We start from the raw sequence: 12,712 nt of genomic DNA on the forward strand, positions 1-12,712 counted from the left end.
TGTCAGAGAAATCTCTCCTGCTGTTTTACTCACGGCAGACAGGAAGCTCTGTAAGACGGAACAAATGGGCTTAGATTCTTCCCAAGAGAAATGTACTGCTCTGAAATATCTAGAAGCTGGAGTAAGAAGAGGTTTTAACATATTAAAATGAGGCTCATTACAAAATCCAAACTGGAATTCAGAATCCAAATCTGCTCAAGTTTCAAGGGATTAGACTTGCTGTGTTTTTTATGCTTCTTTTCAGTATTTCTTCTTCTTTTTTCTTTTGCATGAGGTAGTGTTTGACGTAGTTACTTGGGTTTTGTCAGTTTTCCTAAATGTTTCTTTGCCTAGGAGAAGGTTACATTCTGTCATGTCAGTCTTACCTGCTGGATCCAGCATACTTCAAAATCAGTGGAAAAGCTGCCTATGACTCCAACTGCTTAAGATGAAGTGCTTTAATTGCTATTGCATGTATTCTTTTCCCACTGTGATTCTCAGTGCTTTTCACTCTTTCTCTTCTCTCTCATCTCATTCTTTTCTGTTCTTTCTCTCCTGTTCATGGTTTGTACTCTTCTTTTCACCTTTCTTCCTCCAGAACACTTTTTCTCGGTTAATTTCTTCCATCCCTTCCATCCATGTGTAAAATCACACAAAGAAATTAAAGTAGATTAGAAATTAACAATAGCACTAATACCACACTCCCTAGTGAAATTCAAGGGATGTGTCTTCAATGAGTTAGAGAGGTTTACTCCTTCCATCAGGGCATAAATGCAGGCAGTTTTGCTAACTGGAAGGTGTTATCCTAGACAAACTGTTTTACGTTCATAGATGTATGCAGTGTTTTCTTGATCCATGCTATCTAAAAGAAAAAATACACTTCAGTAGAACCACTCTAAAGTCACTCTAACATCAATATCACTATCTGGAGATGCCTCTTGTTCCATCGAATAAAGAGCCTGGGATGGCTAATCATGTAATTCAGGTGCTTTAAAACATGGTGGACAATCTGGGCCCTTTTCCTTGGAAAATTTGCAGATACTTCAGAAGCAAGGTAGAATTTTGGCAAACAAAGGCAAACAAAGATCTATATCAACTCCGTTGTCATGAGGGTGTTCACAGCAGCTTCTCTGAATGAAGTAATTGCCTCTAGAATTTTCCCAAAGGCAAGAGTTATAGATGTTACTGGTAACTATAGTTACACGTAGCTCCTTACTAAAATGAAATGCACATAATGTTATCTCAGAAAGCAATCGGTTGCTTTAACGGAAGAAAACCCAGAGACAATCCATGCATTTTCCTATGTATTATTTTTTCTACTGCAAATTTTAGCTGAGGCTGGTGACAATTTCCACAGAATGCACGGTTGCATTCTGTGCATGTAGAATGCAAATTCTACATTATGTAATGCCTCCACATCCAATACAATTACACTAGTAGCACATAAGCAGTTGTTTTTCTGAGTAAGTCCATTTCTTAGAGTACATCCTATTAGCAGTAATTTTTTAGAAGGAAGATTTACGTAGCTACAATTCTTGACTGATAGGAGGAAATCAGTTTGATTAAAACCCTGCAGAAAAACCAATGCTTGCACTTTTACAAACGCTAAACATTTTACTCATCCAGCAGACCATAATTGCTATAAATAGAAGAGGCTAAAAAGGATAATAATATAAGCTCTACTTCCAGTACATGAAAATGAAATACAATTTCTGTAAAGTATAACCTTGGAATCTGAGAAGCCTGTATGTCTAGGCTGTAAAATATCCATTCACCACGCTGGCACATGGATGAGAAGTGGGAAGGCAGTGAAACAGTAAATGTGAGTCTGCATGCTTATTTCTCTATCAGTCACAATAACAACACTAATATTGGTTCTTGATTCACCGCTATTATGATCCTTATCATAAGCAGATGTTAATATTTCTGCACACAGCTTGAAAACATTTGTCAGGTGTAAGTATTTGTCACAACTGCCTGTGGTTTCAGAACTAAAGGAGGATCTTCTGTAGAGGTGCTTTGGAAGCTTTTTGCAAGGTCCTCTCTTCCTTACTTGACTTTTCCTTCCTTTTTCAGAAATATCCCACCATATTTCTCCTTTGGCCCCAAATGTAGTCAAGAACAAAATTTTCCATATCCTGTTGAGGGTACAGAATCAGGCTTTAAATCCACTGAAGCAAAAAGGAATATTGCTGCCAATATTATGCATATTATGTCCCAAACTAAGCACTACATTGGGGGTATTGTTTCTCAGTGATTGGTTCTGTGTACTTTGTAAATCACAGAATAATACTGCTTAAGCTTTATTATTTATTTATTAACTCATCTTTACTGACAGTATATGCATCCTGCTCTCATCTCTTAGGTGATATCTTCTGCTCTTGCTTTTAATTGCCCAAAGTTCAACCTTTCAGGTATTGTTTCTATGACATTTAATTTTCAGTTTCAAAATCACCCTTTTTTCTGAACTGTTGTAATTTAATTGTTTGTATTGTCTCACTGAAATTGTGCATTTTTCAAGACACTGAACATGTCTTACCCCATTTGTATCTAGTGACATATAAATGGTATGAGCACCTAAATTGCTTAAACAAACTAAATAAGTTTAAACATCTAACTCATTAGTTCTCCGGCTACTGTACAATTTCAGCTTTCTCAGCTTACAGAGTTTGTTAAATTATATGTATTTCTATTTATAGACAAAATAATTGGAAGATTGACCATGGATCTACTGGAACGAGGGATTAATTTTTCAGTAATTTATACTGCAGTGAGACCTTCAAGGGTGAGTAATCTTCAGTGCCTAGAACTGTCAGATTTTTGGCAACTAACAACTTAATGTTTAGAGAGGGATGCTGTAGATGATTTTCAAGATTACACAAACAAGCAATCTGTATTATATGAGGCTTTGATCAGAAATGAATTTTCATGTATGGTAGCTGTATTACAGAACTATTGAAGTTTTACTGTTCTAGGAGACCATAAATCTGCAATTGTCTTTAGGACTTATTATTATTTTTTAAGGACTGTAATTTTAGATACTTTTTTTTTCCATTCAACTCTAAAGGTTTTATTGTAAGTTCTTTATGAAACCTTATCGAGCACCCTTGTGTGGCTGGTCAGTAAAGACAGAGTGTTGTTAGTTAACCAAAGGCTACTAAGGTGTAAATTTTTAAATTAACTTTTTCATTCCTATTAGTCAATACTTGGTACTTACAACTGTAAATAAAGTTTTCACCCTTATTCATAGTCAGAACATCATTTATAGATCACATCATATTATGTTAGCAGTAAGTAGCATTGCAGAATAGTCATTTATGCAGAGTTATCTGGCTTGTATGACATGCAGGTTGTACTCAAGAAATATTCACATTTTAATTTTAATGTGATTAAATGGAAGTTAGTCATGCCTTCAAGAAAACAGAATATAGTTCCCACTAAAAAGAAAGGTATATGAAGGGTGGGCTGTGTGCATCAGCAACTTTGAATGAAACATACCTGTTCCAGTGGTAACACATATGAGCTCCTGATGTGATGCTTAGTTTAATTAGAATTTTAATTCAAACTCAAGATAAAGTAAGTCATTTGAGAATACAGAAGGTATAATTTCCTTGGTTTAGGCAACAGGAAAGCCATTACTGGGATTATTTAGATCTAGTGTGAGCACTGCAGACAGGATCTTGAGAAGCTGGAGGGTTTTCAAGAGGGAACACTATGAAAAACTCACATCTGTTCTTAAAACAACAACAAAACCTAGAAAACCTGTTTTAAATGGGTGCGGTGGTAAAGTCCCTTTAGCTTATCCAAAAGAAGAATAAGAGGCAACTTGACTGCACTTCATAAATGTTCTTTAAGCCAAAAGTGGATGAACCCCCCAAAGGTGTTCTGTGTTCGATTAGAAATAATCTGGGTCTCTGCAGGGAGGGAGGGTCCTGAACCTCTGGCTGACCAACAAGATGTTCAGACTCTAGGAAAAAGGCTAATTCTACTGAAGAAACCCAGGAACTTTCTTCAGTAATGCACCCTGTGAAATTAATTTTCGGAGACTGGGTTTTGAAGACCAGACTTAGAATACAAAGCATGAGGAAGCAAGGTTACATTGACATTCTCCATGCTGTATGTTCTTGTGGTAAAGGGGAGAAGATGAGTCCAGGAGTTTTGATCTGCCTTTTTTGTAATTTTTTTTAGTAGAGATCCAAAGTAAAAATAAAAATTATTTAGTTATTGTGGATCTTTACTCTTTGAAATCAAAGGCACACTTAGCTGAAAATTGCATTTAGAACAATTTGAATGAAAAATATTTTTAATTAATGAAAGAATTGGTGTTATGAGAAGGAATTTTCTGAGCAGTTTTAAAAGTTTGTTGAATTTTACATCTATGCATATTTCAACAGGCTTTCTAAATTAAAGTGACTTAGTTTGAGCAATTGGAGCACTTTTAAATAATTAAAGCAATGTATTTTAAGATGTTCTGCATTTAAAAAAAAAAGGCAATTAAAACTTTTCTTAATTTTGTAAATTCAATGCCATATAAACCCATTTGAAGCATATTTCCTCACCCCCCAATAACTTTAAGTTATTTCTGTGCATTCAAGGTTATCAGCTTCTGTACAGAGCTAGAAAAGGCAAAACAAAAAGTACCTTTGAGGGTTCATTGGTCTGTACGTTTGCATGTAACCTCTTCTTAGTATGTATTGCATATCTTTGGTTGTACTTGAATTGTGGAAGATGTGAACTGTTCCATAACCTTAAGATAAAGGACTAACTCCTTTTGTTTAAACTATAAAGACTATATACCATGATCTAGAAGTTACAAGGTTACTCCCCAATGATAACCGAGATCACTATATATGAGAAATAAAATACTTTGATCATATGGGAAAGATGATCAGAGGGCTGGAATGTCTCTCCTGTGAAGACAAGCTGAGAGAGCTGGGGTTATTCAACCTGGAGGAGACTCTGGGGAGACCTTAAAGCAGTCTCCCAGTCCTAAAGGGAGCCTACAAGAAATCTGGAGAAGGACTTTTTGCAATGGCATGTAGTGCTGGGACAAGGGAGGATGGCTTTAAACTGACAGAAGGGAGATTTAGATTAGATATTATTATTAGAAAAAATTCTTCACTATGAGGGTGGTGAGACCCTGGAACAGGGATGCAGGAGGGGCTCAGCCTTTCCAATTCCAACTTGGTTGCCCAGAGAATTTGTGGCTTCCCCATCCCTGGAAGTGTTCAAGGCCAGCAACCTGGTCTAGTGGAAAGTGTCCCTACCCATGGCAGGGGATATGGAACCCAATAATCTTTAAGGTCCCTTCCAACCCAAACATTCTATGATTCTATGATTACTTAGTACATTTAAAAATCGATAGCAATTATTCAGTGTGAAAGATTTGCACTTACTAAGTTGGCTTTTTCTCATGGTGAAGGAAATGAGTTTTAAGCATGACAAAAAAAAGAATGGACAGCTCCTTCTGATCAGATAAATGAATTGTATGCAATGAAGCTGCCAACAACTGGGGCTATGAGATACTTCTCTCCTGATAACACTACCTCCTTGCTGTTGGGCAGTTAATGGCTTTGTAGCATTGTCTTTTTATATTCACTCATTCTTCCATTGCCTCAAGCAGAGAAAAATAAATGTGAGATATATTGGAAAAGATTCCAGACTGGTAGTGGCTTCACAGAAAGTAAATTTATGAGACAGGAAAGAAAACTCCCATATGATTGAATCTTTTTTAGGACCTGATGAGAAAGAGCTGTTTAGTTTAGGTAGTGCAGCCATAGATCCCTTTGGGCTATCACAGTTATGAGTTAATTACCCGAATGCATGACAGAGATTTATTCAGGCTGGTGCTTGTTCTGTTCCAGTTTCAGCATTTGAAGCTGGAAGACAGAATTAAGATCCTGAAACACAGGCTTTTTGGTGACCAAATGAAATGGTTTCACTAACCAGTTGATGGTTCCTCTAGGTATCCCATCATGTTATAAAGGATCTGCTTTCCTCCAACAAGGCAACTGCCTCATCTTGCAGCTCTTGTTCTAAAATGCTTAGCCTTCAAGGTCTGGTTGAGTTGCACTGGCACTGGGAGGGTGATTTGTACCACCTCTGGGCAAGTGAAGTGTAAATGTCTACATGTGAAGTCATCAACCAGGGTTCTTTTTACAATCAAAGGCTTTTAAGGGTATGAGCCTTCTGATCTGTTTTGTAGGGGACTGCTGTGGGATGAGATGAAACACTAGTCCATGTAATATTTTTACACGTTTGCTTCTGAAACTTCTGCAAGACAGCTTTATAGTTGTTATCTCTTCCCAGTTAGATCGAATGCTGAGGAACCACATATTGCCAAAAGGAGATTTATGGCTGCTTCCCAGCTGATAATCTTTTTGCTGACTACACTTTGTGCAGATGCATTGCGAAGTGCTGAAGTGAAGTGAAGTTTAAACCTTCATTACTGAAGTGCTGTTTAAACCTTCGCTACTGCCTCCACACCTTCAGGCAGCTTCAGCTACTGTGGGCTTTGGACTGCTTCATCTGACAAACTGTCTGCTCTGGCTGGCATTTAAGTGTGTTGAATCTTTGATCCCACTCTGAGCTAGGCAATGAGAGTTACAGGAACTTTATTCAGCCATAAGTACCATGGGCATCTACAGCACAAGTGACTGCATTTGACCCTTAAAAAGTGTCTCTTGAAGGTATCTTGAAGGTGCTATTTATGTGAAACTCAGCTGAAAAGAGTATGAAAAGTTTTTATCTTCTTTGACAAGTGATTGTGGTTGTATTTTCTTAGTTTTCGCCTTCTACATTTTGCAGTGCTGCATCTTCCACTGAGATCCAGCTCCTCTCTTGTTGACTAATGCTTATAATGCCATTTGCAGGAGTTGGGGTTGTAAGGTTAATATCCTCATGTATCCTAGAATATAGGAATTTCCTTATCCATTTACTCTTGTACTTTTTACATTTGAAGGAGAAATTACAGTTTGACTTAGTATAATAAAGCATCAGTGCTTCCAACCTAAAAGAAGAAACCAAAGGAATTCTTCGTCCTTTAGTCCTCTCCCCACTTAAAGAATTCCATTATAATAAAAAATTAACTTGTAGACGAAGAATATGCACTTAGGTGGATTTTTTACTAAAAGTTAGAAAAGACGGTCTTTTTAAATAATTAGAAAAGGACTGCTTAAGGCTGGTTGAAGCCAGTTAGTTGTCACTCTAGAGTAAGAAAAAATGAACAAACGTTTAGTCAAATTAGCTTGGAAATTGTGTGCTAAGGATGTGAGAAATGCTTGTTAGCAATTGTGTATGATTCATTCTGTGTGGTAGTGAGGAATTCAGGGAAATAAATTACTGAAAATTAGTGTTTTACCTGTAACCCCAGACTTTACACTAGGGCATTAAGATTCACTTTAAACATTTCTGCAACTTTAGCTTTCATTTTATTTTTATATTTATTGATATATATATGCTTATTGACTTCACTGGGAAATGAAGGGCAGCGTGGAACTGAACTGTTGTTCTTATCTGATCAGAACATTTTTTTTTATCTTCAGTTGCTGACTCACTTTTTAAGGCATAATGAAGCCTGTACAGGTATTCCAGATACTCCAAATTCAAAAGTTGTATTTATTTTGCATTTGATACTAAGGGCCAGGAAAACTGGGGTGGGAGAGGGATGGCGGAGAAGGACAGAGGTGAGGATGTATTCTGTCTTAGGAAAAAAAAATAATTTCTGTTATCAAACAGAAATTGATAAAATGCAGGTATAAAAATGGCAATGAAATCTCTTAAAAATACAGTCATATATAAGCAGAGGTCATAAACATAATAATTCAGAACACAGTTAAGGCATAGGGCTAAAATAGCGTAGAATAAATGAAATGTGTAATTGTAAGGAAGCATACTGATACGGCATGTTGGTAGGCATGCTGAAAACTTTCTGGAAGGAAAATGCCAAGGTAAAAGATTTATCAGGGTGACAGAACACGTCTGAAAAGGACTGCTGTTGTATTTTAAAGAAAATTTGGATTCAAGGAGAAAAAGGCAAGTGTTCTGGGAATTCTAGAGTCCTATTCTAGGATCAGAGTCTTTGAAGACTGAGGCTGAACATAGCAGCCAAGTAATAAGACTTTAGCCTAGTAGAAATGATCCATGTACCTGTGATTCGGTGAACTGCCTGGTAGGCTCTACTAATTATGTTGACTGGCAGTGTTTGTAGATGGAATGCAAACTGTTTAAACACAACATATTAAAAGCTCAAACTATATGTCAGAAAGCATTTTTCAAAGACAGCTTCTTTCCTCTCACCCTCCTCCCCACATGGAAACATCCCAAACTGTGGCAGAATTAAACAACAGAGTGAAAGAGGTGAGGCTATTAAAAGTAATAAAGCCACACTTCAAAAGGAAAGTTGTGTATCTGTACAGAAAATTAAAAGGAATATAAATTCTTGCAATTTTAGTGCAAAATCATACGGCAGACTTAAAGACATTAAAAAGAATAATTTGCAAAACACATAAAAGCTATTAATAAAAACACATTAGACAAGAATTCTTTCAGAGAGCATTTGATCTAACAAAATAAAGGAAGTCAGAAAAATGAGTGACAACACGAAGTCAAACGAGTTTGCGTTTATCATCTCAGTGGTGGAACGTAGAGAAGTTCTCACTTTAAAGACTTTTTCAGAAATCATCAAGCCTCAAAAACATTTGCTGCTGCTGAAGTGGTAGTAGAAGAGATTTCAGAATAAATCAATAAAATGAATAGTATCGTATCACCAAGGTCAGATAATTTTCACCTAAATTTTAATTAAAATAAGAAAATGCCAAACTATCATCATGTTTTCTAATGTACAACTTATAAATTATGGTTTACATAATACATATCTATATATAAAAAAATACAAATTATTTCAGTCTTAATCCCAGAGGAGCAGGAAGTGTCAAGTGTGACATGGAGTTTGAAAAGAGGATCCATATCTCTGGAGAAATACAACCAGGAAACCTGCCTTCTGTACTGAAGAGAACGGTTGAAACTAAAGTAGTGAATATGTGGATGTATGAAGAAAACATAATATGATTTGGTGTTCTCTGAGACATATAAAATATGTAGGTAAAAGTGATCATGTTACTATAGTAAAAAAGGTAAAAAAGTGAAATAATTTTAGCACAAAAATAAAAAAATTAAAGGTAGAAAATAAAGGATAAAAATAAAGGATCGTTGTTTACAGTGGGCAGTAATTTCCAGTGGAATTCTGTGGGGATTGATGGTGATGCCTGTGCTGTTCAACAGAGATGTTGTTAGTATGAAAAGGGGGCTGAAATCCAAAAGTGCCAAAGTTTTCTGATGCACTGACAAGTTGGAGAAACTACTCACAGCACTGCCTTACTGGGTGATAAAATGACAGATGAAATCCAGCGTGAAGGAAAGTAACACACATAAGGAAAACCTTAAATATGCATATTACACTGTGGTGAGTGGCTGCTATTTCTCAGAAGAGGGATTACAGTGTGAATGTGGGTAGATCTCTTGGAACATCCCGGCAGTCAGCCGTGGGATGAATAGCGAGCAGTGTCACCACGCATGTTGGAAAGAAAAAGGGTAAAGCAGCAAGCGTCAATTAGTTCACTATGCCCTTCATCAGTGCAAGTCTGTCAGTGGAATAGTGTGTGTGATTCTGACCACCCATTTCCAAAGGGATACAGTAGAGCCAGGAGATTAAAATATTTTAGCTAGAAAATGTGACAATTCAAGAGGCAAATAATAAATAAAAACACCAATTACATGGATGGACTAAACAGGAAATAATTACACATAATTATACTGTCTCTGGCCAGTAATCATGATTATCTCCACGCACAGATCAGGGTGCAGGAATGCAGGAGCACCAAATTCCTTTAAAGAAACAAACTATTTTAGGGTGATGAAAGTACATAGATTTCAGTGATTTGGTGAACTGATGCAAGAAAGATAGGAAGGAAGAATTGAAGTAAGGTCCTATTACACGTGTTCATTTAAATGCAACCTTCAGCTCTGAAGGATTCTAACCCAAACATCACAGAAATCGTGGAGGGTATCCTGGGACAAGTATTATTTGTATTTACCCTTTTCTTATTTTTAGCTGCCAGTTACTACCAGTAGCACTGGCAGTGAGCTAGGTGGACCTTTGGTCTCACAGTTTATCTGGTCTTGTGTCTTGGCAGTGGAAGGTTGGGATATTGACATAGCATTTTTTCTGGGACAGGAATGTGGAAGGTAATATGTAACTTATTTAACTAAAGGCTATGAGCCAGAAAAGGCAGCCAACAGACTAAACAAAGCTCTACTAAAGGAAGCTTGCAGACTTTCCTCATCATGCTCACCTATAGGTTGTAGAAGTACCACTTTTGAAAATGAAAATAGTTGCCACATCAAACAAATGTCTGCTGCATGTAAACCATTGTTCTGCTGGCAAACAAAAAGTGGCTGTGTCAGCTGGAAATCGGGTAGGTAGCACTCCAAGCATGGTGCAATTTTCCCTACTTTCAGTGCAGTGAAACAGGTTAGATTCTCAAGTTCCTCTCCTTGTGATTAAGGATCTGCAAGTTGCATCAGGGAATTCTGAATCCCTTCTCCATTTGTTGGTACTGGCGAACACAGAGACTTGTACTTCAGCACTTTCTCCAAACACCAAAGCCCATGGGCATGATCTTTTTCGGAGACAGATATGCATTCCTCGTTTGGGGCAGTGAAGGGTTAGAAATGGGGAATGATCCCATCCACCCAGAGGATCGCAGTGTGTCTCCTCCCAGCATGTTCCTAGGCCTGAAGAGCCAGCAGCTCGGTGCTGTGCAGCTAGGTGGCTCCTGCCTGGGGTCAGAGCAGCCTTGCCCTAAACATCTACCTGCAGTACTTCTTGTGTTTCTTCCCTTTGTAGGAAATTAAATGAATAAATCTGGTAAAAGAACCAGCTGGTGTAACCACAGGGATGCCCTGTGTGCTGGCAAAAGCATTTATACCCTGCACCATTACATTTCTGTGCAGCCTCTGTTGTCTGTGCTAAAGAGGTAGCTGTTAGAGGAACAAAGGCACATTTTACCAAAACATGGCATAAAAATTTGCCAGTAATTGGTAAAATGCAGATCCCTGATCCTGGGAAGTGCGTGTGATCTGGTGGCAGAATAAAAAACCCAGAAGTTTTAGTGCATCCAATCTGTAACACAGATAAAACTAGTGAGAAGAAACCTGGATTATTTGAGTTTAGTTTCAAGTGGCATGCCATATTCTATCTTTCTTTTCACATTTGATAAGAATTCATTCATTCTGTGCCACTACATGAAGTAGTGCCACAGAATGTTTCAATTTTAAAAATTCAGTGTTTTGCGGTAGGAAGATATTTGACAGTTCTAGATCTGCTATATTTCACATGTAGTGGTTATGTTTTTCTCTGCTTTCTAACTCTTACCCTGCCTGTTATCCCTGAAGTATTAGACTCTGTTCAAAGCCATCAGCTAATGATTTTCTGCCATTTGAAGCTGAAAAGAGGGGCCATCATTATTCATACATAGCCATTGTGTATATGCAGCCATTAAACTCGTAAGTACACCATACATGCCTCTAAAATTAGGGTAGAGGATGATAATTCTTTTTTTCAAGCATATGTATTTATTTATTTATTTCTTCCCAAGCATATTTTTTTTCCAAGCATATTTATGAGTTTAACAGAGAAATATATTCTTGCTTTAGCAATGGATAGTTCTAGTGAAATGATCTAAAAGTTACTTTTGCTAAATCCTACAGGCTTTTACATAAAAATCTGTGAACCTGAAATTGCATGCAAGCCTCTATTCGCAAAGTTTGCACATTAGAGCTTTAGCAAAGAAAGCTAAGAACTAGTCCAGGGTGTTAATAAAATTTTGTCAGACTGTTACGGCAGTGTTTTTCTATTGAAATACAGATCTTATTTCTTTCTGAGAACTATATTACCCCATACCTTGTAGCTGACAGCTTTAAATTGGATCAGATGTCAGTCACCTAATGTATTTCTTTTTAGAAAGCTGTCTAATTAGAAAATCGACTGATGACAGGAGCTTTTGGTGCTAATATCTTCTGAGGAAATAGCCCTGTACAGTTAGACCCCTGTGCAGTCACCTGTGTTAGCATCAGTCACACTGCAGCAGACCCATAGGCAATGGTAGGACTCACCAGTGGACCCCTGCACTGTTAGCTGGGGATGCTGTAAGAGAGGAGGCAAATTTGCCCAGTGTGAAGTTGACAAATCTTTGTTTCTTCTGGGATCCAACCTAGTGTCATAGAACTGTACTGATCCATGTGGCCTTACCAGCTCACTCCAACCTCGCATGGGAATCTGTTTTTGGGTTATTGTATGACATATGTCCTTAGTGTCACTGGTAGGCAAAAAAAAAAAAGTCAAGATACTCATAATTTTCCTGACAGAATGCCATGGACCTCTTATTTAATTTGTTAATGGAAGCATTGCTGTAAAAGCTGTACGTAAAGTGGTTCTTGACACCAAATTTGATATTACATGGCATATTTTGTTCTTGTTCTGTCCTTTTCTATTTTACTACAACCTCAATGTTTACAATTTTATTGAAAGATTGCAGCTGTTCTTCTGTGATGGGATTTCTGTTTCAGCACAAGTGATTGAGTGACTTCACAGATATTTAATGAATCATAAAAAATACCATTCTACATATTAGTGCACTACAGTATGAAAGTTAAACCCCGAGTAGTCTAACAG

At 37.3% G+C, this 12,712-nt stretch overlaps 1 protein-coding gene across 2 annotated transcripts in view; it reads left to right on the top strand.

The window, feature by feature from the left end:
* LOC115605405 (V-type proton ATPase subunit S1-like) overlaps nt 1-12,712 on the top strand; it is a 52,167-nt gene that overhangs the window by 17,294 nt on the left and 22,161 nt on the right. For both annotated transcript variants that reach the window (XM_030479749.1, XM_030479748.1), the window contains exon 6: nt 2,679-2,764. In XM_030479749.1, coding sequence (XP_030335609.1) covers nt 2,679-2,764 — 86 coding nt within the window. The remainder of the gene's footprint in view (nt 1-2,678; nt 2,765-12,712) is intronic.

This window comes from Strigops habroptila, chromosome 3, assembly GCF_004027225.2.
Source record: "Strigops habroptila isolate Jane chromosome 3, bStrHab1.2.pri, whole genome shotgun sequence".
NCBI lineage: Eukaryota > Metazoa > Chordata > Aves > Psittaciformes > Psittacidae > Strigops > Strigops habroptila.